This window comes from Aulonocara sp. 'chitande type north' Nkhata Bay, linkage group LG3, assembly GCF_057382095.1.
Source record: "Aulonocara sp. 'chitande type north' Nkhata Bay isolate Kocher_YH1m ecotype deep benthic linkage group LG3, A_spYH_male_GT1.1, whole genome shotgun sequence".
NCBI classification, from domain to species: Eukaryota; Metazoa; Chordata; class Actinopteri; order Cichliformes; family Cichlidae; genus Aulonocara; species Aulonocara sp. 'chitande type north' Nkhata Bay.
In genome coordinates this window covers 2,234,105-2,261,783 of record NC_141346.1, presented here as the reverse complement: position 1 = coordinate 2,261,783, position 27,679 = coordinate 2,234,105, and the positions used below count along the sequence as shown (strand labels likewise).

The 27,679-nt window shown below is 43.7% G+C and overlaps 1 protein-coding gene across 2 annotated transcripts; it reads right to left on the bottom strand.

Annotated features, from left to right (window-relative positions):
- Positions 1 to 1,020: 1,020 nt before the first annotated feature.
- LOC147333467 (NLR family CARD domain-containing protein 3-like) lies at positions 1,021 to 27,666 on the bottom strand. 2 transcript variants are annotated; one of them, XM_086267070.1, is made up of 9 exons: positions 27,491 to 27,666; positions 26,110 to 26,202; positions 21,073 to 21,323; positions 20,767 to 20,826; positions 7,283 to 9,086; positions 7,033 to 7,206; positions 6,422 to 6,589; positions 5,847 to 5,893; positions 1,021 to 3,567 (listed from the first exon to the last, which is right to left on the bottom strand). In XM_086267070.1, exons 3-9 carry the CDS (start codon positions 21,314 to 21,316, stop codon positions 3,023 to 3,025), a joined length of 3,042 nt encoding a protein of 1,013 aa, XP_086123196.1. In that variant the 5' UTR covers positions 21,317 to 21,323; positions 26,110 to 26,202; positions 27,491 to 27,666; the 3' UTR covers positions 1,021 to 3,022. The 2 variants fall into 2 exon arrangements, with proteins under 2 accessions (XP_086123196.1, XP_086123203.1); XM_086267077.1 differs by lacking the exons at positions 26,110 to 26,202; positions 27,491 to 27,666 and having other exon boundaries at positions 21,073 to 21,654.
- Positions 27,667 to 27,679: the final 13 nt, after the last annotated feature.

The following is a 27,679-nucleotide window of genomic DNA, read 5'->3' as shown; positions in this document are numbered from 1 at the left end:
GCAGAACGCTGCTGCAGGATTGCTCTCCCCCCGCTTCAGGACACCTACACCAGGAGATGCCGGACTAGAGCAGATACTGAAGGACCCGTCCCATCCTGGCAACAAACTGTTCCAACTTCTGCAATCTGGTAGAAGGTTCCGCATCTTCCGGGCAAGGACAGAGAGACTCAAGAGGAGCTTCTATCCCCAAGCCATCCGGGCCCTAAACACACACACCCGCCCTCTCACATCATCTATAACTGACTGAGACAGGACTGTCTTCCAGACACTCTAAACCAAGGCACAATGTACACTCCAAATTCCTTTAATTTTAAATATGTTTATATTGTCTATCCTGTAAAATAGTCAGATGTCTATTCATATGTACAGAATTCACCTGCTTGCTGCTACTACTGCACAGTCACCCAGTGTATATACTATATGTATATGTATATATATATATATTCTTCTTCTGGTAGACAAACAGAAGAAGACCGCCGTAGTGATCGACGTAGCGGTTCCGAATGACAGCAATATCAGGAAGAAGGAACACGAGAAGCTGGAGAAATACCAAGGGCTCAGAGAAGAGCTCGAGAGGATGTGGAGGGTGAAGGTAACGGTGGTCCCCATGGTAATCGGAGCACTAGGTGCGGTGACTCCCAAGCTAGGCGAGTGGCTCCAGCAGATCCCGGGAATAACATCGGAGATCTCTGTCCAGAAGAGCGCAGTCCTGGGAACAGCTAAGATACTGCGCAGGACCCTCAAGCTCCCAGGCCTCTGGTAGAGGACCCGAGCTTGAAGGATAAACCGCCCGCAGGGGCGTGCTGGGTGTGTTTTGTTTTTGTTTTTATATATATATATATATATATATATATATATATATATATATATATATATATGTGTTCTTCCTCTACACCCCCCCCCCCCAAAATTTTTGCACATGTCGCGGAGCGTGTCAGGCTACATTTCACTGTGTGTTATACTTGTATAACTATTCATGTGACAAATAAAGAACCTTGAACCTTGAACCTTGAACCTGCTGGCCTCTGTGGAAGCTCCGCCATAGCCATCACCGAACAACTGAGTTATTTTTACAAATAGCCCAGCATCTGACCAATCCACCACCTTTCATTGTTTACTGTTACAAAGCGCTATATAAACCCACTCCATTATTATTATTATTATTAAATTACCTACGAGTTTGATTTGTCAGCAACTTCCTGCCAGCCCTCTCTCCTTGCTTTTGCAGCCTTTGCAGTGTTCCCTTGCGTTCTGATTAAACTCTGAAACTCCTGAAATCCCTCACTCATGAGTTCTTGCTCTGCTGCCGAAAAATACCGAGCGCGCTCCTTCGACATTTTCGCCGACCAATCAGCGGGTTGCCGATCAATGTTTCTACTATCGATGCGTAGCCCCTTTTACGACACCCAGTGATGTCACATTACTGCGTCCAGCTGTACTAATCGTCAACAGCAGGTGTGTTCGGGGAACGGGATTAGCGAGCTCACGATTAGCGCGATGATTTGGTCTTGGATGTGTCATTTGATCTTGGATGTATTGAGCGACGTACAAAGAACGGGCCCCTGGTGTGTAGATTCAGATACCAGAATGTGTTTGAACATGAACACATTTTTTTTTTTGCTTAAAAGAAATGCTGCCTCTTATGTAGTGTTGGGAAAGTTATTTTTTAAATGAATTCCACTACAGATTACACAATACATGCCCCAAAATGTGGTTTTTAACATATTCTGTTACGTTACTCAATGAGAGTAGCATATTTTCAATACGTTGAAATACTTAATATATTGTCATTCTTTTTACAACTTTGCTGTGTGATTTATTATTATTACTGAAGGTTACTCGCCATACCAATACCAACTAGATTTTTAAATCTTTTTTTTTTTTTTTTTTTTTTTTTTTTTTGGCCTGTCCCGTTTGGCTCTTTTGCCATCAGAATTGTTGTCTAAAGGCAAAGAAAGATGCCCAACGGATTTACTTTACCAAACTGACCATCCCAGCCTTGCCGTAATGGTCCATTTGATTCACCTTTTATTGTTTATTTTATTTTCACTTACTGAATACGGGACAGACTTGACTGGGGGAAAGAAGGGGAGAAAGAAAGAGGGAAAGAGAAACAGCTGAGAAGAGGGACGGAGGAGAAGGGCAAAAGACAAAAACCAACAGAACGGGCAGAGAAAAAAAATGCATATATCAATCACCTGGATCACCTGCTGAGAAAGAAAAAAGAAAGCAAGCAGAAGAGAACAAGAGTAATAGAATAAACAACATCACAATGATATATGGGAATATGACAGTAAATACTAAATGTTAAACATTATTGTGCAGCACATAAGATCAACAGAACACAGTGTGCTTTGAGGTAGGAGCCAAAAAGGGTGTAGTTTGTGGGTGTGATCACCCGTGTGTACACCTGTGAGCATGGACGCGCTTGTTTTTTGTTTTTTTAAAAGGTTCCTTCATGTAATAATCTGCTAGAGGGTGTTTTAAATCTTAATATAAAATGAGTAACAGTAGGGTTGACATTAGTTAATTCTGCACTTTGTAAGCATGTATGCAATCCTCTCATAGGTTGGGTCACCTTAAATTACTCAATAGATCGGCCAGACGTCGCGCTGCCCGAAGCTTCAGACCATCATCAATTAACTGACCGAGCTTCAACTCTTTAATTAGCACAAAAATGCAATGTGTATAACGTGATTACAGTTGCACCTGCAATGAAAGATTGTTATCTAATTAAGCTAACAGCTGAAATACAGACTTTAATGTAACATCAACAGCTTCAATAAATGCTTCGATGAAATGATAATGATAAATGATAAGTAATGCAATAGTAATGATAATGGTTATGAATAGTAACAGTAAAATAATTTCCTAATCTCCACAGCCTCCATGTTCTGTCTTCTCTGAATAGCTACCCTGTACACTCTAACCACTGTGAAAACACAGTATATGTTCCCAACATATTTTGAAGGCAGAACGAATAAAAATGATGATTTCTCTGACCAAGGAGACCTTCTTACGCCTATAGAGAACATAGAGACACTGAGGAACCAGGAGACCAGAGTCCAAAACCAGGATAAAGAGTTTCAGTGAATGTGGTGTTGAAGGTGTGGAGGTGGATCAGAGTGTCAGAGGAGACTCTGTTGAAGGACAGAGTGCCAGCAGGACAGTCCACATACACTGCTACTCTGTTAGAGGCAGTGGAGGAGGAGAGGATGGTGGTGGTGATGGATGTTTCTTCTTTTCTGTGACAGACTGAGTAACCACCATCATAGTAGAAAAGACTCCAGGACTGTTGATTTTCTCCAAATACACAGTCGTCACTGCCTCCTTTCCTTCCGATGCTTCTGTAACTCAATGATATATGAACCCTTCCTTTCCACTCGACCTCCCAGTAACAGCGACCAGTCAGACCATTTCTACACAGCAGCTGAGGATATCGGTCAAATCTGTCTGGATGATCAGGATATGACTGATCCTCCATAACATACATAGCCTCATTGTTGTTGTCAGACAGCTTGATCCTACTGTGTACTGTGTCTGAATCAATAGTGAGTGGACAGGAATCTGATAGAGAGAACAAACAAAATGAAAGCATAAAAATGTTCATTTATATTAACAAACAATCATTCATGAAATAACAATGAAACAAAGTTATAGTAGAAAATACACAGTCCAAATACAGGGTGTATCAAAAATGATTAAATCCAAAAGGCTAGATGCACGCTCAATCATCCAGGAAAAGTAAATCTACAAAAGTTGATTCTGTTCATCTGGACGTAGCGTTTTGTGGGAGAAACGTTTCGTCACTCATACAAGTGACTTCTTCAGTCTCAGCTGACTGCAGGTTTCCCCAATCTTATAAACAGTAGATTTGCATAATGACTGAAACCAGCCCACTGAAACAAACAGAGTAACATAGTGTACGCGGTTAAGTGCAGGAGAATTGCTAGGATTTATACATCGGGGAAACCAAACAACCTCTAGCAAAGCGGATGGCACAACACAGAAGAGCTACCTCGTCAGGCCAGGACTCTGCAGTCTATTCACACCAACAGGCCAGTGGACACTCTTTCAATGATGAGGATGTAACATCTTGGACAGGGAGGAACGCTGGTTTGAGCGCGAAGTCAAAGAGGCCATTTACATGAAAGGGGAAAGACCATCTCTGAATCGAGGAGGGGGCCTAAGGGTACATGTTTCGCTAGCTTACAATACTGTGATTGCAGCCATTCCCCAACTCTCTGTTGGGGAATGGCTGTGGGATTATAATATTATCTTATGCCATGTTATACCCCTGATTAATGATTGTGAAAGTATTATGTAGTTTTAGTTTGCATTATTCTCCTGAATTAGAAGAAGGTGATAACTATTAAAGGTATTAAACTGATTTGTATTACATTAGACTGCTGATTTAGTGTGAATGAATGATATTGTTTTATGATGCATTATACTGCTGAGTTATAGGAAATACTGTTTTCAGAGAGTCAGGGCCTTGCTGTTCTGATAGTAGAGGACACAGAGAGCACATTCCACAGGAGCTTCTCTCCCACCGTTGATGAAGGCAGACAAAATAGGGAGCAGCCAAGGCCATAAGTCAGGCTCGCTAGGAGTTAGAAAGAATGTGAATGTTTAGGTTTTTACGACTAGGTGGGGGCCACTAAAGGCTATAAGAGCTTGAGTAACCCTCCACCAGCTAGAGATTGATGCTGTCTGCGTACAGTGTTCATCTCCCACACGTGTGTTTCATTAAAAATCATCGTTTGACTTGTTGTTGTTTGTATTCCTCCTATAGCCCTCCTTAATATCTGAACCCTAACAGTACTCATGGCCATTGATCAGTGGTCTTTGATCAGTGGGTTTTGGTCGGTGATTGTTGATCAATGGTCATGAGAATTTGCATAATTATAATTAAGGCACTGACCTCCCAGCCCATTGTTCCTTCAGTGGGCTGGTTTCAGTCATTATGCAAATCTCCTGTTTATAAGATTGAAACCTGCAGTCAGCTGAGACTGAAGAAGTCACCTGATGATGACGAAACGTTTCTCCCACAAAACGCTACGTCCAGATGAACAGATTCAACTTTTGGAGCCTTTCCAAAAGGCTAGATTCCCTAACATAAAGGCCACAGAAGTTTGCAGTAAAGTTAAAATTTTTTTACATTTTACATACATATTGTTCACAAACGCTCAAAGAAGCACCTCTAGGTGTATAGCTTATCCATAGAATCTGTCCATAACATAGAACATGATGTTAAGCACAGGTATATCTACCAATCAAGAAGTTGAGAAGAGGTTTAATATCTTCAGATCAATGGTCATGATAAGTTGCATATTAATGATCAAGCACTGAGATCCCAGCCCATTGTTATAATAATAATGGATTGCATTTCTAGGCACCCAAAGTTCTTTACTCTCACATTCACACACTGGTGCAGGCAAACCACAGTTGTAGCCACAGCTGCCCTGGGGCAGACTGGCAGAAGCGAGGCTGCCATTTCACGCCATCGGCCCCTCTGGCCAACACCAGTAGGCGGCAGGGTAAAGTGTCTTGCCCAAGAACACAACGGCCGGGACAGAGGGAGCAGTGGGATCGAACCGGCAACCTTTCGGTTACAGATGAGATTCCCAACCCCTTGAGCCATGGTCGCCCTTTTTCCTTCAGTGGTGCTGGTTTCAGTCATTATGCAAATGTCCTGTTTATACGATTGAAACCTGCAGTCAGCTGAGACTGAAGAAGTCACCTGGATGAGTGACAAGACGTTTCTCCCACGGAAAATGCCACGTCCAGATGAATAGAATCAACCTTTTGGGAGTTTTAGAAACTGTTTATTTAAATATACTTACACTTTATCAGACCTTTCCTCAGCCATCGGACTCCACCAGGACCAAATCTAAAATGAATTGAGGGGAAGGATGTAAGCACAAAATGAATTGAAAGACAGAGGGTTGAGTTACTAAATCTAAAACATTTTACTAATAAGCTTTTCGTCAGCTTTTTCATCCATGGATGCTTGTTATTAGCATTGGTTTTCAGTGCTCAGTGGGGGTTTCCACTCTCAAACTTGACTGAAGAGATCATTTATGATTGTAAAGTGAGCCATTATCTGAGGACTTTAAAATGATAACACATCTATTGTAAATGTCTTTATTTAAACTCAGTCAGACTGGATTTCTATGTGTAGCTGAGGTATCAGCTACTTTCCTGTATTTTTTTTAATATTCTCCTGCTTTTCAAAAATTCTCATTCTCAAATGTTAATGCTATAATTTTGTTAAAGTCTTGACCCTTGACATTTCAAGCATGTTTGAGGTTTGATGTCTGTCCAACAAATTTTTGGCCAAAGTATAAAGACAGATACAGATTTGATCTTTCTCCCTGTTTAAAATATGCTAATTTGATATAGTCTGATTGATCTTAACCTAAGAGACTCCAGTTTACAGCGTGGACTCTTCAATGCAGCTGACAGTAGAATTTCTCCTGAATCCTGCAGGTTATTGTTACCCAGATCCATCTCCCTGAGATTAGTTGATTGAATAACTCTGATCAGAGCTCCACAGCTTCTCTCCGAGAGGTTACAGCCACTCAGCCTTAGAAAAGTTATTGAATAAGAGAAAGAAATGTAATAGTTAAACATCCACAATGAAGCTGCACACAAGTAACATAGATTTTAATAAATGGACATAGACCTGCATTTTAAATCTGATGAAATATAAACAGTTACCAAAATATAACCTATATAGTACAACTGTGGCAGATTAGTTTAAATGGCTTCACATTTCACTAAACATAATATGTTAACACACTAAAGATGCAATAAAGGACCAAACCGTGTTTCATATTTTCTTCCTTAGTCAAAAATATTCGTCAGCTCCAATGTAAAAAATGAAACAAAAACCATCTATCTATCTATCTATATACATATATACATATACACACACACATACAGTATATATACACACACATGCACACACACACACACACACACACATGTATATATATATATATATATATATATATATATATACCATACCTGAGAGTTTCCAGTTTGCAATGTGGACTCTCCAGTCCAACAGACAGAAAAGTAATTCCTGAATCTTGCAGATCATTGTTGCTCAGGTCCAATTTTTGCAAACTACAGGTGTGGCAGCTGAGAACTGAGGAAAGAGCTTCACAGCTTCTCTCTGTGAGGTTACAGTCACTCAGTCTGAAGAGACAATAATACATTTATAAATCTAGAAATAATTTGAATAATGTATAAGCCCAGCTATCAGTGTACTTACAGAGCTTTGTTGGAGGCTTTGACCACTGGCAGCAGCCTCAGAAGAGCCTCCTCTGAAGCAGAGTATTTCTTCAGGTCAAACTCATCCAGATCTTCTTCTGATGACAGTAACATGAAGGTCAGAGCTGACCACTGAGCAGGAGACAGTTTATCTGTGGAGAGGCTTCCTGATCTCAGGGACTGTTGGATCTCCTCCACTAGAGAACGATCATTCAGTTCATTCAGACAGTGGATCAGATTGATGCTCTTCTCTGCAGACAGATTCTCATTGAGCTTCTCCTTGATGTACTGGGCTGTTTCCTGATTGGTCTGTGAGCTACTTCCTGTCTGTGTCAGCAGACCTCGTAGGAGAGTCTGATTACTCTGCAGTGAAAGACCCAGGAGGAAGCGGAGGAACAAGTCCAGGTGTCCATTTGGACTCTGTAAGGCCTTGTTCACAGCACTCTGGGTGACATGTGTCTCTTCTAGTTCTTCTCTGCTATCACACTTAATGGGTGTTGTTTGTTGTTCTTGCATCAGATTGAGTCCAGAGTTGATGAAGGTCAGATGGACATGAAGAGCAGCCAGAAACTCCTGAACACTCAGATGGACAAAGCAGAACACCTTGTTCTGGTACAGTCCTCTCTCCCCTTTAAAGATCTGTGTGAACACTCCTGAGTACACTGAGGCTGCTCTGATATCGATGCCACACTCTGTCAGGTCTGATTCATAGAAGATCAGGTTTCCTTTCTGCAGCTGATCAAAAGCCAGTTTTCCCAGAGACTCAATCATCTTCCTGCTCTCTGGACTCCAGTGTGGATCTGTCTCAGCTCCTCCATCATACTTGACCTTCTTCACTTTGGCCTGAACCACCAGGAAGTGGATGAACATCTCAGTCAGGGTCTTGGGCAGCTGTCCTCCCTCTCTGGTTTCCAGCACATCCTCCAGAACTGTAGCAGTGATCCAGCAGAAGACTGGGATGTGGCACATGATGTGGAGGCTTCGTGATGTCTTGATGTGGGAGATGATCCTGCTGGCCTGCTCCTCATCTCTGAATCTCTTCCTGAAGTACTCCTCCTTCTGTGGGTCAGTGAACCCTCTGACCTCTGTCACCATGCCAACACAGTCAGAAGGGATCTGATTGGCTGCTGCAGGTCGTGTGGTTATCCAGAGGCGAGCAGAGGGAAGCAGGTTCCCCCTGATGAGGTTTATCAGCAGCGCATCCAATGAGGTGGACTTTCTAGGGTCAGTTAGGATTGTAGTTTTGTGGAAGTCCAGAGGAGGTCGACACTCATCCAGACCATCAAAGATGAACACAACCTGGAAGTCTTCAAAGCTGCAGATTCCTGCTTCTTTGGTTTCAGTAAAGAAGTGATGAACAAGTTCCACCAAGCTGAACTTTTCCTCTTTCAGCACATTCAGCTCTCTGAAAGTGAATGGAAATAAAAACTTGATGTCCTGGTTGGCTTTGTCTTCAGCCCAGTCCAGGCTGTATTTCTGTGTTAAGACTGTTTTCCCAATGCCAGCCACTCCCATTGTCAGCACTGTTCTGATTTGTTTAATTCTTTGTGGTGTGCCTTTAAATATGTCTTCTTGTCTGATTGTTGTTTCTGGTCTGTTTGGTTTCCTTGATGCTGTTTCAATCTGTCTGACCTCATGTTCATGATTGACCTCTGCAGTCCCTCCCTCTGTGATGTAGAGCTCTGTGTAGATCTGATTCAGTGGGACTTGGGTTGGATTTTCAGCTCTGACACTTCCCTCCAAGACAATTTGGAACTCCTCTCTGAGCTTACGCTTTAGACACCGATGACACTGTAAAAGACAGTCTTGGCGGGGGGTGGGGGGGGGGGGGGGCAAAAGCAAACCTAGTGAGTATGACAATGTTACTTCAGTAACTCGCCTCACTAACTCGCAATAATTTGTTTTGCATATGAAACCGGAGGAGTTGTACTTCCATCTTATGCCATCAGCGACTCCTAGGTCACGATTACCTCCCATATATAGCTTTGAAAAAATTGCATAAAAACCACTTTGCAAAAACAAAAACATAATATTCCAGAAACACGCTTTGCCGATCCGATCAGCTGTTTGTAACACTTCCTATGTCCATCATCGTGAACTATCGCATGTCCGCCATGACCTGCCCGAAACAGGAAGTGACATCATTTTGCGGAAATGTAGTTTTTTACCATCAGGACCTCATGAGCCTATACTGGTGTTTTTAAAAGTTATCTTTGACTTTATGACTTTCTGTATCGTTTCTGGGATGCTTAGGACTCATATTGCACTGCTGGAAATAGTTTATTTTGATGCATATGCTGCTTTTTTTGCAAATTTGCATTGTAATATTTATTTTCGTTTTTCCTGCAGTGCATAAAAATTGGTGTATTTCAAAAATAAAACTATAAAGACACTCAAAATAAATTGCCTGTGATGGGAAAACAATTTGTGCAACTTTTTTGTACTTACAGTTTTGAGGAATAAACCTCTTAAATTTCTCTAACTACAAATATATGTTAAAAAAATAAAAACAATTTTCAATTTTTTTTAAAGGTAATTGCTTTTTTGCAATTACTATGCACTTAAATGGTAAATGGCTTGTATTTGTATAGCGCTCTCCTAGTCCTAAGGATCCCAAAGCACTTTACACATCCAGTTATCCACACACTGGTGATGGCAAGCTACGTTGTAGCCACAGTCAGTGGGGCGCACTGAAAGAGGCGAGGACACTGGCGCCACCGGGCCCTCTGATCACCACCAGTAGTCAACGGGTGAAGTGTCTTGCTCAAGACACACAACTTCCGAGACTGTCCAGGACTCGAACCGGCAACCTTCCGATTACAAGGCGAACTCCCAACACTTGAGCCACGATCGCACATAAAATGAGTTAAAGTTAGATATATATTTCAATATTGAGGTTGGCTTTTTTTCCTCTGGCAGCAGGGAGTATGGAGGGAAATTTTTGTTCTTTAGGGTTTCTTTTTCTTCTCTTTTTACCTGTCAGTGACTCTAGCTCGGTTTCACAAGACCCAGTTTTTTTCCCTTTCCTATTGATTGTAGCATCGGCCTATTTGGGGAGGGTACCAATATGGAAAAGATATATATAAATCTTATAAAGTTTGTATCTGTCTTGTGTGAAACTTGTATGAAAAGCATACAAGAGTGAAAACAGATATAAGATCCCTTGAAAAATTATATAAATGAAACTTGTATGTTTTGGATACTTACTAAAACAATATGTCATGGTCCTGGGCCATGTTGGCCCAGTATTCTTAGTTTCTTGTATCTTTTGTATTTCGTTCCTTATTTAGGCCATGTTTTCTGAGGTGTCCTGTTGTGGTGTTCCCTAAGTGTTTTCCCTTCGTGACGCTTACCCCCTGTGTGCCCCTCTGTGTATTTATGAGCCCTCGTCTCTCTTTGTGTTTATTCCATGTTTCCCCTGCCCGTTATGGCTATGTTCTTCCTGTGCTCTCTCTCCCCTCCTGTCTGAACCCCCGTGTACTTCCTGTTTTACTTTGGGACTCCCGCACCTGTATACGTCATGTTATGTTCACCCCGCCCTGTCTCGTTATGATTATCAGTGTCACCTGTGTTCCCCATGTGCTCCCACTTCCCTCGTTAACCCTCGGTGTATTTATGTCTGCGTCTCCCTCAGTTCTGTGTCGCGTTCTCCCTCATGCTGCGTGGATTTCCCTGTGTCTCTCTGCGAGTGTTAGTTTATTGTTCCCAGTTTAAGTTTTGTATTTCCTGTGATCTGCCTTCCAGCATTAAAGCTGTGATTTTGACTTTATCCCCTGAGTCCGTGAGTTTGCATTTTGGGTCCTCATCCTGCCTGCCACACAGCGAGCCATGACACAATATATGAAAGTAATGAGAAAGTGGCCACTTTCATGAGTAAATCATATAAGCCTTATATGATTTACTATATGAGGTAAGCCAAATCTTATGCAAGTATTTTATAAGGTTTTTCTATTTATTTTCCATATGGGTAAGGGGTTATTAGGAGTTGCTTTTGTTTTCTTCTTTTTTTCTTGTTATGTAAGGTTTTTGTTGCCTATTTTTTTTCTCTTCTTTCTCTTTGTTTTTTGTTTTCATAATTTAACTAAACTTCAATTCAAATCAATTTTATTTATATAGCGCCAAATCACAACAAAAGTCGCCTCAAGAAGCTTCATAGATAAACTCACCTACATTCTCTCTTATGGAAATATATATATATGCCCTTGTGTAGTTGTGAACCCCAGAAATGATGTTTTACACAGCATGTTATAAAAAATGTTTTATGTTGATATAACGGACCTTAAAATAATTTCCTTAAATGTTAAAGGGCTGCATAATGCTGTAAATGTCGTGGCCCTGGGTCAAAACAACCCAGCGTTCTTAGTTTTCTTGTTTATGTATTTTCTTAGTTCATGATTTATTCCACAGTTCCTAGGTTGTTTAGTTTAGTTTATTGGATTCCCTCCAGTGTCTCTACCCTTTGTATCTCTCTGTGTGTCTGTTGTGAGTTTCCTGTTTTAGTCTGAAGGTCTGTCTCATGTGAGTGTTCTCAGCTTTACATCTGTATCTCGTCAGCTCTGATTTCTCCCAGGTGTGTTCTCCTCCTGTCTCCCCTCCCATGATTACCCCTGTGAGTATTTAAGCCCTGTGTGTCTCCTGCCTGTTGCTGGTTCGCCTGCGTTATTGCCCTCCGTCAACCTGTGTGCATTGGTTCCCTGCATCATTTCCCTAAGTCTCCCTGCAACTCTCTTTCAGGTCTGTTTCTGTTAGTTTTCCCAGTTTAGTTCTTCTTGCGTTCTGGACATGACTTCTCCCCTGCTATTTGTATTGTCACTGTCAAAATGAAGGTTCACTCACTTCGGAAGCTGCCCGCATCTTGGGTCTTTTATTAAAATTCCACTTGTCACATGAGCCGTGACAGTAAAAAGACAAAAAACTCTTTCACTATTGAAAAAAGAAAAACCCCAAATTGCTTTATTGTCAGAAACCCCTCTAAATGATTTGTAACATTTATATTTGTAACACACACAACTAAAGAGAAGTTGGGTTGGTCAAGTTCTCTACTCATCTTGCAAAAGAAAAACTAGAGGAGTGGCTATCCTTATTCATCACAATTTGCTGTGTGCTGTACAAATCATGGACAAACAGTATCCCACATTCTTGATGTTTAGTTCACAAACACTTCTTGTAATGACTATTTACTACTCCTGGCATTTTGGAGATGTTATACAGTAAAGTTACAGTGGGATACAAATAATATCAGGCTGATCCTGCTGTAATTTGTTCCACCTGTCCAAATCACGGACAAACAACATCCCACAGTTGTTTGTTTTTGAACCCATTTTGCACAGAGAGGCAGAGGTAGCTCTCAGTTCTCACTCCTCCTTTATTAGTCTCCAACATCAACTGGGCATATCGCGCCACAAAACACAGGAACACACTTCCTATACACTGGGTGTGAGTGGAGCCCTCTACTGGTCCACCACACATGCCCCCCCCCCCCCCCCCCGAACACACAGCAGAACTAGTCCAGGACCCGGGGCTTAAGCAAACGGCCAGAACGGCTGAACCGGGGGGGTGGGGAACTGACAGAGGGCAACCCAGCCCGGTAGCGAGGCTGGCACTGGCGGTCAGAAAAAGCTGCAGACGACTCGGACTCCGTTGATTTTGGGTCGCTCCTGGGGGAAAAAACAGAATCCATCAGCCCAGTGGCAGGTGGGCGGCCGCAGCGAGGGGCCTGGGCCGGGACCACCTGATCCTCCTGCATAACATGTGAAGGCTTAAGTCTGTCAACAGAGACAACCTCCTGCCGACCGCCAAAGTCCAAAATGAAATGTTTGTTGCCTGGTTTAAGAACCCTGTATGGCCCGTCATATGGTGGACTCAGCGGAGTCCTATGGGCATCGTGCCTGACGAAAACGAAACGAGCAGAGTCCAACGAACTCGGAACAAAAGTTTCAGGCAGGCAGTGGTGCACAGGACCAGGAACAGGAAATGAGTCTCTTGGGGGGCGAAAAGGCAACAAAGAGGTATCGAAACATGGGGGAGGGCTCTCAGGTAAGAATTCCCCGGGGACCCGGAGAGGCTGGCCGAGGACCAGTTCAGCCGGGGAAACCCCGAGGTCTTCTTTAACCGCGCTACACAATCCCAGCAAAACCCACGGAAGACGGTCGACCCAGTCGCCACTTGTTAAGGAAGCCCGGAGCGCGGCCTTAAGTGACCGGTGAAACCGTTCGCACATCCCATTAGCTTGCGGGTGGTATGCTGTGGTGCGGTGGACCTTGACCCCCAGGCCGTCAGCCATAGCAGACCAAAGCTCAGAAACAAACTGGGGGCCCCTGTCCGAGGTAATGTCAGCAGGGGGACCGAAACGTGAAACCCACGTTGACAAAAATGCCCTAGCCACCGTCACCGCCGTCGTGGACACCAGGGGTACCACCTCCGGCCACCTGGTCGTGCGGTCCACCACAGTCAAAAGGTGCGTGAAACCCTGTGACTGCGGCAAGGGACCAACCAGGTCCACATGAACGTGATCAAAACGCCTACCCGGGACACGGAAAGGTTCGAGGGGTGCCTGTGTGTGCCGGTGGATTTTCGAGCGTTGACATGGGATACAAACCGCCGCCCATTCTTTCACCGCCTTGCGAATGCCCGGCCAAACAAACCTGGCGCTGACCAGCTTGACCGAGGCCCGGACGCCGGGATGAGAGAGGGCATGCACCGAGTCAAAAACACGATGACGCGACGAAAGGGGAACCACCGGGCGGGGGCGAACAGTGGAAACGTCGCAAAGATGATGCGGACCGCCATCCCACACCGGGGTGTCCTCCAGGACGAGACCCGTTTTTGTTGACTGAAGGGCAAGGACGTCCGGGTCAGCACGTTGCTCGGCGGCCATGGCAGCGTAGTCGACGCCGACATACACCGGAGAAACCAACACACGTGAGAGACAGTCAGCGACGTGATTGGACTTACCAGCCACATGCTGAATGTCTGTGGTAAACTCTGAAACGGCCGCCAACTGGCGCTGCTGGCGTGCGCTCCATGGGTCAGAGACCTTGGACATCGTAAACGTCAAAGGTTTGTGGTCAACGTACGCAGTAAAGTTGCGACACTCGAGGAAAAAACAAAAATGTCGTGTGGCGAGGTGCAGGGCCAGCAACTCCCTGTCAAAAACACTGGAGCGTACGACTGAAAAAGGCGAGCGGTTGCCAGAGACCCGAAACCCGCTGTTCCAACACCCCACCCACTGCCACGTCGGACGCGTTGGTGGTCAACGCGATCTCTGCCGACGGAAGTGGGTGGGCCAGCAGGGCGGCGTCAGCCAGCGCAGACTTGGCTGCGGAAAACGCATGGACGCGTTCCGGCAGCCAGTCAACTGGATCTTTGGCCGTTTTACCCTTTAAGGCAGCATAGAGTGGCTGTAGCAGGTGAGCAGCTCTGGGGAGAAAGCGGTTGTAAAGGTTTATCATCCCCAAGAACTCTTGCAACGCTTTAACCGATGTGGGACGCAGAAAAGCCGAAAAAGCCTGGACTCTGTCGGGCAACGGAACCACACCTTCAGCGGAAATGCGGTGCCCGAGGAAATCCAGAACAGGCAACCCAAACTGGCACTTGGAAGGGTTGATGATCAGGCCGTGCGCTGCCAAACGCTGGAAAACCTGGTGCAGATGGGACTCGTGCTGGCTCACTGAGCAGCTGGCCACCAATATATCGTCCTGATAAACAAAAATGAACGGCAGCCCACGCAAAACGGAGTCCATCAGCCGCTGAAAGGTCTGGGCGGCACCTTTCAGGCCAAACGGCATGCGCAAAAACTCGAACAAGCCGAAGGGGGTAATGACAGCGGTTTTAGGAACGTCTTCGGCGCGCACGGGAACTTGGTGATACCCCTGCACCAAGTCAATTTTAGAAAAAATCGACGTTCCGGCGAGATTGGCAGAAAAATCCTGAATGTGGGGGATGGGGTAACGGTCATTCTCCGTGGCATTATTTAAACGGCGGAAATCTCCGCATGGCCGCCACCGACCATCCGATTTGGGCACCATGTGAAGCGGAGAGGCCCATGCACTGTTCGAACGCTGTACAATGCCAAGGCGCTCCATGGCTGCAAACTTTTCCCGAGCGACGGACAGTCTCGCGGGGTCGACGCGGGGTCGACGTGGGGTCGACGCGGCGCGCGCGCGAATATAATGCTCTACCCCATGCTTCGTTACCGTGCTAGAGAAATTAGGGACAGACAGCGATGGAAACTCTAAAAGCAAACACTGAAAAGCATCCCCGGAGGTCACTACATTAGCCCGAATCAGGGGCTCGGCGGCCCAAGTAAAACAGGGTAACGAAGAAAACGAGAGAGCATCGATTAAACGTCTGTTAGCAACATCGACAAGCAGTCCATGAGCACACAGGAAATCAGCATCTAAAATAGGTACAGAGCTAGCGGCAACAACAAAGTTCCACTGGAAATCCCGGCCATGAAAACAAACAGTCACCAACCTTTCCCCAAACATTTTGATGGGAGAGCCATTAGCTGCAATGAGCTGCGGCCCACAGTTCGCTGCTAGCCCGTCGGCAGCGGTAGGGGGAAGGAGTCCACGAGAAAACGTCTCCCGGAGCGCGAGTCCTCTATGAAGAGCAGGCTTTCTGTATTGCCAGCGGTCGCGGCTGCTACGGCGCGCTGGCGGGTCCGTTTCCCTGGGCCGTGAAAGCGCAAGGCGGCAGGCAGCGACGCACTCTGTCGCCAAAACGCTGATGGTAGAAACAGATGCTCTTTCCGCGGTGCCGGCGTGTAGCAATCCCTGTCGTCAGCAAGGGGGCGGATGCTCCGGGGGAGGCAGGTGGAGGCGTGGAAGGTGCCGCCGGCGGGTCCGTAGTCAGGGCGTGAACGTTGAAAGTGTGGCTAGCCAGGAGAATGCGATCTGCTTCTTCAGCCAGGGAGCGATAATCCTTCGCTGGCAGAAGCGGGGAGTTTGCGAGGACAGCTCTCACGGCGGCCGGTAGTTGGCGGAGGAAGAGGTGGGTGACGAGGAAACCACCGTCATCCGGCCCGAGCAACGATAGCATGTTCTCCATGAGCTCGAGCGCAGTACCGCCACCCAAGCCTGACTGGTTGAGGAGCTTTTCGGCTCGTTCAGCGTCGGAGAGGGCATAGCGCCGAAGAAGCAGCTCCTTGAGGGCGGCGTATTTCCCTTGGGCGGGTGGGTCCCGGAGGAGTGTCATCGCGCGACGGGTGGCCAGTGGGTCGAGCGAGGCCACCACATGGTGATACTTCGTGTCGTCAGCCGAGATGCCGCGAAGGGCAAACTGAGCCTCCACGTGTACAAACCATGACGGGGGGTCATGGAGCCAAAAGTCCAGCAGTTTCAGCGCCACAGCGAACGTAGCTGCAACAGGAGGCGGAGGTCCGGTGGTCAGGTCCGGTCCATAGTGGAGTCTGCGTTATCTGCGGCCCGTTGCATGCTCGAGTCAGGGGTCACCAATATGGAGGTAAGCATCAACGACACAGAGCTCTCAGTTCTCACTTCTTCTTTATTAGTCTCCAAAATCAACTGGGCATATCGCGCCACAAAACACAGGAACACACTTCCTATACACTGGGTGTGAGTGGAGCCCTCTAGTGGTCCACCACAGCAGTGCTGAATATTATTACACAGGAAAAAAAACAACTACATGTAAAATAATTGCACCATGACACCGCTACCTTTCTAAATGGAGTGACAGTAACTGCGTGTGTTTATGCGTGTAAGCATGTAAAACCTGAAGATAATCAGATTAACAGTATTTTGTCTCTATCCGCCATTGTAGAAATTCATCTCATGTAAACAATAACGTGACGTGAAAAAAGGCACATACTTTTAATGTTGGGTGACGAACTCTGTATTCCTCATCCACACTTAAACGCAAAAACTGAATTTTCAAAAATCTCCAACCTGACAGGAGTTTTCAAAAATCTCTTTTTTTGGTTATTCGAAACCCCATTTACATGTGGACGAAAGGTCCAAACACATAGAAAAAGCTCAATTTTCAAAAATACCCGTGTAAGTGTGGACGTAGCGTAAAAGAGTTTGTAGTTTATTTTTTTGCTATCTGTAATTTATTGCAGTTTACTTTTATTTGTTTGTTTGTCTGTCTACTAAATGTTTGAGGTGTGAAATAAACTGCAATGGAGTTGCGTTTAAAAACAAAATATGGATGTGAGTGGCTGGAGGATGTGTTTGTGCCTGAAGGCGCGGGGAGGGGGTAGGTGGTGGTTTATTTTGGTGTAAAACAAAGGGGCCTAGCATAAAAAGTTTGAAAACCACTGCTCTAAGCTATTAGTGACGAGACTGGAGGGCATTCTGCCCTTACCCTATAAACCCTGATCAAACAGGTTTCATTTAAAACCAATTTTCATCTACAAATATCAGGCGATTGTTAAATGTTACACAACATTCAAATCAGACAAATTATAAAGCCTATGTCAAATCTTTAGATGTCAAAAAGGCATGTGACAGAATCGAGTGGACATACTTATTTTACATATTAGTAAGATTTGGCTTAGGACTTTATTGGATGGATAAAAACTATTTATGATCTCCCAGAAGCTTGTCTTATTACACATGTTGTACAATCACCAGCCTTCCCACTGCAAAGAGGTACGAGGCAAGACTTTCCTCTGCCCCTCCTCCTTTTTTGCACTAGCACTTGAACTGCCATTCAGCAGGATCAAGATGTGCATGATATAACAATGGGTGGAACAATCCATAAAATAGCATTGAATGCAGATGATATTCTTTTGGGGCGATCGTGGCTCAAGAGTTGGCCGTTCGCCTTATAATCGGAAGGTTGCCAGGCAAGACCCCAGGTGCAGGCTGTGTAAAGATGCCCCTGAGACAATCCAGCACATAACAGCAGGGTGCAAGATGCTAGCAGGCAAGGCATACATGGAACGCCATAACCAAGTGGCCGGCATAGTGTACAGGAACATCTGTGCTTAAATGGCCTGGAAGTCCCGAGGTCAAAATGGGAGATGCCCCCAAGGGTGGTGGAGAATGACCGAGCTATGATCCTGTGGGACTTCCAGATACAGACGGACAAAATGGTGGTGGCTAACCAACCGGACATAGTGGTGGTAGACAAACAGAAGAAGACGGGCGTAGTGATCGATGTAGCGGTTCCGAATGACAGCAATATCAGGAAGAAGGAACACGAGAAGCTGGAGAAATACCAAGGGCTCAGAGAAGAGCTCGAGAGGATGTGGAGGGTGAAGGTAACGGTGGTCCCCGTGGTAATCGGAGCACTAGGTGCAGTGACTCCCGAGCTAGGTGAGTGGCTCCAGCAGATCCCAGGAACAACTTGGAGATCGTTGATTGTTGGGTTTTTCTCTGTGTTGTTACGAACTTGTATGTCCATGTGTTTGTTTGTGCAGGTGTTGTGTTTTTTCTATGTTAATTTAGCTGTGCCAGGATATACTGCCCCGGCGTGATTGGATCCAGCTGGAGGACCCGCCCATTAAAAGGAGGCTTGAGTGCTACAGCGAGGGAGGTCCTCGCGTTTCTCCTCATGACCCAGCAGTAGTCCTGTGGTAGCCGCTGGCTGCAGTACGTTTGAAAGTTGTGGAAGTGGAGTGGGTAGGGGTGAGCTGCCGTTTCTTTTGATCACCCGTTTTCTCCTGTTTTGAGTTAGTTAAGGAGGTCAGACTCTGTCTTTATTTTTGACTTTGTTTTGGTAAGGTCAGGGGTGCGGGATCTGTGTAGGTTTGTTTTGTTTATTGTTTTGGCCTTGGCTCACCCTGAAGTGTTGACACTCCCGTTTTGGTTCTCTTTATTCACATTGTAAATAAATCACCTCATATCTAACGGATTTGTTTCTCGTGGCTGCTTGGGTCTTGGGGGGGAAGCGAGTGCCTCGCTCATGTTATGGCCTGGCCCTAGACGGGTCGTAACAGTATCTATAATACATTTGGTGCTATATAAATAAAATTGAATTAATTTGAAAAAATCTGTCCAGAAGAGCACAGTCCAAGGAACAGCTAAGATGCTGTGCAGGACCCTCAAGCTCCCAGGACTCTGGTAGAGGACCCGAGCTTGAAGGATAGACTGCCCGGAAGGGGGAGCAGAGAATTTATTGTGGATTTTAAAAGTGACTTTCGAAATGATATTTCTTTTAAAATCAATTTTTGATTTGAAGTAGTCATTGATGGATAAATAATTGATAATATGGATGGATAAATAGTTGCTTTATAATTATTCTTTTTTAATTTTACATTGAATGATCATATAATGAATTACTCTACTACTGTCTGAATGAATAAAATAATAAAAAAAATCATTAGTAAATTAATTTATTAATAAATATTATTTTGCACAATTCATTACTGAAGCAGAAAGGTTGATTTTGATGTGTTTTCGTGTTTAAATCTTAAGCAGATTTTCTGTAAACTGCCTATGTTAAATTTTAGGGGTTTGCTTCACATTTAAATCGACTGTGTAACTGCCTACACTAAGGCTACGTTCACTCTGCAGGTCTTAGTGCTCAATTTGGATTTTTTGATCAAATCCGATTTTTTTGTCTGCTTGTTCACACTACAAATAAAATGCGATAGCAAACGCGCTCTAGTGTGAACGCTCAAAGCGGCCGCATGCGCAAAAGAAGACATCACACACAACACGCTCTGTTTAGACCCAGAGCAACAGTATTGTTTGACTGATGGCCCTTAATATAAAGACTTCGGACTTTACGTTTCCCAGTTTTTGCTTTAAGTTATTTTGTTATTTACATAATAATGTAAATAACCTAATAATGATCCTTATTGCTGTTTTAGAGGAGAGGTGCTTCAAAGGATAGCTGCAGATTTCTGTCAGAATCTGCAGATTATGCAGTACAAAGAAAATGTTCACGTTTCTCCAACGTTGTCTTCCCAACAGTTTCACTAACATCTACACTGGAGGGCCAGGAAGCGTTCACGATGTCTTCTCGGGCGCTTCTCGGGCACTGATAATTAGCGTCTGTCTTGTGTCAGTGACGTAAAAGACACATTTAATGTGACATGACAGTTCAAACAGCAGTCGCTTTCTAAAACATTGTGTACATATCCGATTCAGTACCACATACAAAAGTGACCCAGATTGGATTTGATATTGGATTTGTGCCGTTCACACTGTCACACCATGATCGGATATGGGTCGCATAGGGTAAAAAAAAAAATCGGATTTGATGCGCTTTCACATGCAGTGTGAACGTAGCCTAATACTACAGCAGCCAGAGAAATACCAGATTGAAACAAGAGCTCTGATTGGTCACTTTCATGTGTTGAGACCTTAGTAAGTAAGTAAATAAGTAAAATTTATTTATATAGCGCTTTTCACAGATAAAAATCACAAAGTGCTTTACAACACAGAAAATGGGAATATAAAAACAATATAACAGTAAATAAAACAATGTAAAACAATAAAACTATAAAAACAGCATAAGAAGAAATTAATCAAATGCTTTTAGTGACATTACTTCAGACTGTTAAACTCTTACCTTCTGATGAAACTGTATGGACTGGTTTTTCTTGTTTCTCCACAGCGTGTGAAGGTTTATCTGTTGGAGGAAATTAGAAATCATGAACAGGTCTTTGTAAGTGTTTTCATTTTTCATGATTCATGCATGATTTTTATTTATCTGTGTGTGTGTGTGATACAAGATATGCTAAATTTTATAGAGACACAACAGCAAGGTGTAAAAAGAATAGAATAGAGATTCAGTTTATAAATATACTTCATGAAAATCATTTCTCATGTTATCTGTACACCACACCAAGTGTTTCATGTTATTTCTTTGACTGACTTGTACGAGTCTTGACTTTGTCCAAAATCTTTTGTGCGACTCCCAAAGCATTTTCAGGTTTGTATTTATTGATCATCAAATTCACTATTTCCAGTTTATCAGCTGTCTGAAGATCACTCTTTGGGATGGCTGGTAAACCATCCAGTGCCTCAGATTTCTGTAGATACCACTTAAAGAGCTTCAGTTCCTTATCGCTCAAATTCCCAAGTGTTTCTAGAAGCTCGGTCTGCAGACCTTCCTTCATCTTTGCTCTGTAACAACACAAGAGTACAAATCTGAAGAAACTGGAAAGATCAGAGTCAGAGAGTTTTAAAGTTTAAGAAGCCAGTGTGTTTGTTTAATCAGAATCCCCATTAGCATAAGCCTTAGCTTTATTAATCCTGTGTTTCACTCAATCCAACACCACAACAAAAAACAAGCAGATTCTTAACAAACAGATAGCAATTCATTTCATATCACATGAAATATATTCCAGCCCTAACTACAGTGGATGCAAAAGTATTGGGCCCCTTGAACTTTCCCACATTTTGTCACATTACACAAACATGAATCAGTTTTAGTGGAATTCCAGGTGAAAGACCAACACAAAGTGGTGCACACGTAAGAAGTGGAATGAAAATCAGACATGATTCCAAACATTTTTTACAAATAAATAACTGCAAAGTGGGGTGTGTGTAATTATTCAGCCCCCTGAGTCAATACTTTGTAGAACCAGCTTTTGCTGCAGCTCCAGCTGCCAGTCTTTGAGGGTCTGTCTCTACCAGCTTTGCACATCTACAGACTGAAATCTTTGCCCATTCTTCTTTGAAACAGCTCCAGCTCAGTCAGATTAGATGGGCAGTGTTTGTGAACAGCAGTTTTCAGATCTTGCCACAGATTCTGGATTGGATTTAGATCTGGGCCGTTCTAACACATGGATATGTTTGGTTTTAAACCATCCCATCGTTGCCCTGGCTTTATGTTCAGGGTCGTTGTCCTGCTGGAAGCTGAACCTCCGCCCCAGTCTCAAGTCTCAACTCTGACCAGCTTCCCTGTCCCTGCTGAAGAGAAGCCCCCCCAGAGCATGATGCTGCCACCACCATATCTGACAGTGGGGATGGTGTGTTCAGAGTGATGTGCAGTGTTTTCTGCCACACAAAGCGTTTTGCATTTTGGCCAAAAGGTTCCATGTTGGTCTCATCTGAGCAGAGCAGCTTCTTCCACATGTTTGCTGTGTCCCCCACATGGCTTGTGGCAAACTGCAAACGGGACTTCTTATGGTTTTCTGTTAACAATGGCTTTCTTCTTGCCACTCTTCCATAAAGGCAGGGCTCTAGACTAACTTTTTGCCATGGGCGCACTGGTACGCCTAACTTTAAAAAGTTAAAAAGCACTCAAATTTTTCAACCGCATTACTTAACACCACAGTTTTACATGTGCACTTTTTGGGGGGGGAGTTGCAGTCCATACAGACAATATTCATTTCTAAATGATTAACTAACAAACTTGTGCTTAAAGTGCTTTGTCAATATTGTAGAAAATGTTCAACTTAATCATCATCTTGGCTCCTCTGACGACCTGTTTGCTGCTGCCTGCTGCTGAAAGGCAGTGGGGAGAGGGGACACTTGGGCAGTGCATTTACTGCAGCATTCAAAGATTGATGGCACTGTGTCAGAGCTGGCTATGAATTTCAGAAGGATCAGGCCTTAACTTAACAGAAAAGTTAGCAATAGTTCTTTTCCTATTACAGCTACATCCACTTCTGTCGTGCCTAGGCTGCTCACTAGGGCTGGGTATCATCACTGATTTCTATCATCCATTCGATTCCGGTTTTCAAAGTCCTGATTCGATTCAACTTAGCCTCAGACAGTCAGAAATATTATAATTCTGATCATTTATCAGTACTGACTTCATCAGAATTGTGAACATCACAGCAGATGCCTTTGTGTGAAAGTAACTGAGAATAAAACAGAAAAACATGAAGGAGATTTTCCTGGTCTGGCTTTTTATAGCAGATAACCTTAAAATATTCTGCAATAATCTGTAATTTTGCATAATTTTAAGAAGTTTAAATTTCTTCAGTATTGAACAGCAGAGATTAGGCTTTCTTGTCCGAGGTCATTTAAGTGAAAAAAGAAAAAGACAGCGCTGTAAACAACGGTAGACTGGTGGGTAATAAGCCAATGAATGATGCAGAAAACAGAGTTTTGAAACTGTTCCTGAAGTACACACAGAGAGCTGTGCATGAAGTGTGATTTTTATCGTGGTGGAAGCAAAACAGCAAAAGTCAGAGGGAATTCATGACGACATTGATCAAATGTGAAGCGCAGTTTGCTGCGTCTTTTGCTGTTGGCTCGGTGAATTTTGGTTGGAGAGACAAAACCTGCAGCTCAGAATCAGCGCAAAAAGACGTAAACACAGCGCGGACCGGACGCATCAGGATCGCTGAGCTCCGACAGCGTGTCCGTCTGCGGGCCGTCGGGTGAGAAAGCCGAGAAAGACAAAGCTGATCCTGATGCGTCGGGTCTGTGTTTACGTCTTTGTGTGGAGTCCGTGTGCCTGCTCTCATCTGCTGTTTGGTTGTTGTTGAAATGGTTTTGTGAGCTTTAATCTGAGAATCTGGCGTTTCTGGCAAAACACAGTTATATTTAAAAGTCGATTCAGGATTTAATGAATTGATATCGCTTTATTCAAGCTACTCACCTCGCTCTTCCAACTGGACTTTCAAGTGCCAACTTTGTGCAGTGCACGACTAATAGTTGTCCTATGGACAGATTCCCCCACCTGAGCTGTAGATCTCTGCAGCTCGTCCAGAGTCACCATGGGCCTCTTGGCTGCATTTCTGATCAGCGCTCTCCTTGTTCAGTCTGTGAGTTTAGGAGGACGGCCTTGTCTTGGTAGGTTTACAGTTGTGCCATACTCCTTCCATTTCTGAATGATGGCTTGAACAGTGCTGCGTGGGATGTTCAAGGCTTGGGAAATGTTTTTGTAGCCTAAGCCTGCTTTAAATGTCTCAATAACTTTATCCCTGACCTGTACTATACTGACATTAGATTACACACAGGTGCTCTCTATTTAGTCATTAGCACTCATCAGGCAACGTCTATGGGCAACTGACTGCACTCAGACCAAAGGGGCTGAATAATTACGCATACCCCACTTTTCAGCTATTTATTTGTAAAAAAAAAAATGTTTGGAATCATGTCTGATCCGAGCCCATTGTTCCTTCAGTGGGCTGGTTTCAGTCATTATGCAAATGTACTGTTTATAAGATTTGGGGAAACCTGCAGTCAGCTGAGACTGAAGTCACCTGGATGAGTGACGAAATGTTTCTCCCACAAAACGCTACGTCCAGATTAACAGATTCAAATTTTGGAGAATCATGCATGATTTCCGTTCCACTTCTCACGTGTACACCACTTTGTGTTGGTCTTTCACCTGGAATTCCAATAGAATTCAATTAGGTTAGTGGCTGTAATGTGACAAAATGTGGGAAAGTTCAAAGGGGCCGAAAACTTTTGCAAGCCACTGTACATGCTTCATCAAAACGAAAGCTTCAAGCCATTCAAACATGTCATAAGTCATACTCTAAATAATACAGAGTAAACGGTATGTGCTGAGGACAGAGTCAAAGATTGGTAAATAAAACTGAAAATCTTAACCCAAATGCAGACATCTTAAAGAAAAACACACCTCGATTAACAGAATGTCCAAACAAGGCAATAAAAAAAAGGCACAACAAACAGACAGCAGGCAGAAACACTCACAGGAAGAAGCCTAACAGTTTAACAAAGGTTAGTACCTAAGCAACAGCAAGTAACTCATACAAACATCAACTGAAAGTAAGTGAAACAATGGGGAAGGCAGAAAACAAGAAGATCAAAAACAAAAAAATGCATTAATATAATTCAAATCAGAACTATAAATAATTACACACAAATAACAATAATAATAATAATAATAGCAGCTTGATTCAAATGTAATTTACATTTACTATCAGGTAAAAATTACTAAAAACATTACCATCAAGATAAAGTGACACAGATCAAATTAAAACATCCCATCGTATCTTGTAATCCAATGCCAACTACAGGGTGGGCCATTTCTATGGATACAGCGTAATAACATGGGAATGGTTGGTGATATTAAAGTCCTGTTTGTGGCACATTAGTATATGTGAGGGGACAAACTCCTCAAGATGGGTGGTGACCATGGTGGCCATTTAGAAGTCGGCCATCTTGGATAAAACGTTTTGTTTTCTCATTAGGGAGAGGGCCATGTGACACATCAAACTTATTGGTAATGTCACAAGAAAAACAATGGTGTGCTTGGTTTCAAAGTAACTTTACTCACATATACTAATGTGCCACAAACAGGACTTTAATATCACCAACCATTCCCATGTTATTATGGTGTATCCATATAAATGGCCCCCCCGTGTACTACTTATATTAAAGTAACATGTATTATAAAGTGTTTTTGACTAACAGCTGCAGCAATAGGTACAATAAATTAATATTAATGAAAGTAGGGTTAAAATACAAAAGATCTGCTTTAACTGCATCATAAACATTTGGATCATCATGTAAACATATATGTTTTATACACATGACATCATCAGCCAAAGCCCAGAGGTCACTGTGTGAGAGCAATAACAGGACATTTAATATCAGACATTCATGTTTCTGTGTAACTGACGCTGACCTTATGAAGCTCTGCTACAAACCTATGCAGAGAGATCCACACCTGTTACAACTTTACATGTCCCAGCACTACTCTTTAATATTCACATAACCACTAGAGGTCAGTGTGAGCAGAGGGAGGAGCTCAGCTAGATGAGCATAAGTAAAGACAAGTTTAATATTCTCCTTGTCTCTCACAAAGTGAAGGAAAAATGAAAACTGTTAGAACCCGTTTGATGCCTGACAGCTGCAGTGGTTCTGATAAAGCGTGAGCAGTCTGAGATGTCAGTGAGCAGTAACAAGGAGAAAATGTTTGCTGCCTGTTGAACAGAAACACTTTCCACGACAAATGAAAGCTGAATGATCAGAGACTTACAGCAGTGACGCTGAGTCCTGGTTCTCCTCACAGATCCAAGAGTTCACAGAGTGGAGCTGAAGACTTCACTTCACCTGAGCTGGATCACCTCACCTGCAAACACTGACACAATAAGTCTCAGAACTTCCTGTCGAGCACAGCAGGCTCCACCTCTAAAACCAGAATGTTGAGTTCTTTCAACGAACTGGTTTGATCTGTTTTCCTGCAGTGTGAAACTCACACAGTTAACTGGTTTAAAAACACTGACAGACAGAGGGAGAAAAGCCTGGACGGTCACAGGGGTCATGGAGAGGTCCATCAGTACTGCAGAGAACATTTCCCATCATGCAGCTGGATCTGTTGATCTGTACACTCAGAACCTTAAAACCTCCCAGTCTTAAAGTTCTTCCAGAGTCCTGTGAATCATATCTTCACTGTTTTCTCCATATATACACACTGTAGCTGCATGGCAGCACCTTTTGACTAGTTCTTTCTGTATTCAAAAGGACTTGCCATTTTTAATAAAACCAAATGTGTCTGAATGATGCAATAATCTCTCTTTGCAGCCATTCAGACACACCTATCTGGTCTGAATGTCATTCTGATGTCCTTAACCTGTAGAATGATGTAGACAAGATGGCAGCAGCATGTCTCCTTGATGAATTTCTGCTTTGAATTTTTGGGGTATTTTTTGTTTTTTACTATTTTAAATGGATTTCAGTTTTTTCCAAGAAGCTTTTTTAAGAGTATTTTAAAGCATTCTCTAAATTCTTGGAAAGTGGTCTATTTATTGGGACCTCTGCTTCTACCAGAAGTTGTCTGCACCACACCAGGGCCTGTGCTGCTAGCATAAACCAACTGAACCTCAGCAGCGCCTGTGCTGTTTGCTGAAGCCATCTCACTGCACCGGGGCCTTTGCTGCCAGCTGAACCAACTTTATCTGTGTTGCTAGTGGAAGACATCAGCACCACACCAAGGCCTGTGCTGCTAGAAAAAGCTCAGGTGCATTACATCGGGCGCCGTGCTGTTGATTGAAGCCCTCTACACCTCATTGGCCACTGTGCTAGCAGAAGCCCTCTGCTAGCAAGCCACCAGGACCTGAGCTTCTGGCTGGAGCCTTACATGCCATCCTAGGTTTGTGCAGCCTATTTAATTCAGCATCAACAATCATTGTGTGTTTTGGACAATGGCTTTCTTAATTACTTTACTTTACTTATTGGATCTGGGGGACTTTGGGATACTCAATTTTTCTAAGATGAGCACATTTAACAGTGTCCCCATTCTGCGAGACATGGTCCCCAGAGCTATATGCGTCACTGCTGCTGTGCATCCTATACAATTTTCAATGTATTTGGAACAGGACATGAATTTATCATTTGACCTACACAAAGATTTACCTCACCTCACGGTACGGTTTGGTGACGTCACCGTGAAATCCAGCGTCAGAACTTTAACATTGAACAAATCCAGTCCGCACAGGCTCAGGGACAGACTTCATCCTTTTACTTTAACCATGAAACATGAAGCTGTCGCTCATAATGAGACAGGAGCTCAGCTTTCAGCGTCACAGCTGGAACAACATCAGATTACA

What these genes read in the sequence shown, in the direction of transcription:
- LOC147333467 (XM_086267070.1), bottom strand. Translation starts at nt 21,316, where the DNA reads ATGAAGGAAGGTCTGCAGACCGAGCTTCTAGAAACACTTGGGAATTTG. An exon ending in CAAAGTCAAGACTCGTACAA is followed by an intron (nt 20,827 to 21,072) that starts GTCAGTCAAAGA and finishes TTCCTCCAACAG; the next exon opens with ATAAACCTTCACACGCTGTG. An exon ending in GAGGAAAGGTCTGATAAAGT is followed by an intron (nt 3,568 to 5,846) that starts GTAAGTATATTT and finishes TCTCTCTATCAG; the next exon opens with ATTCCTGTCCACTCACTATT.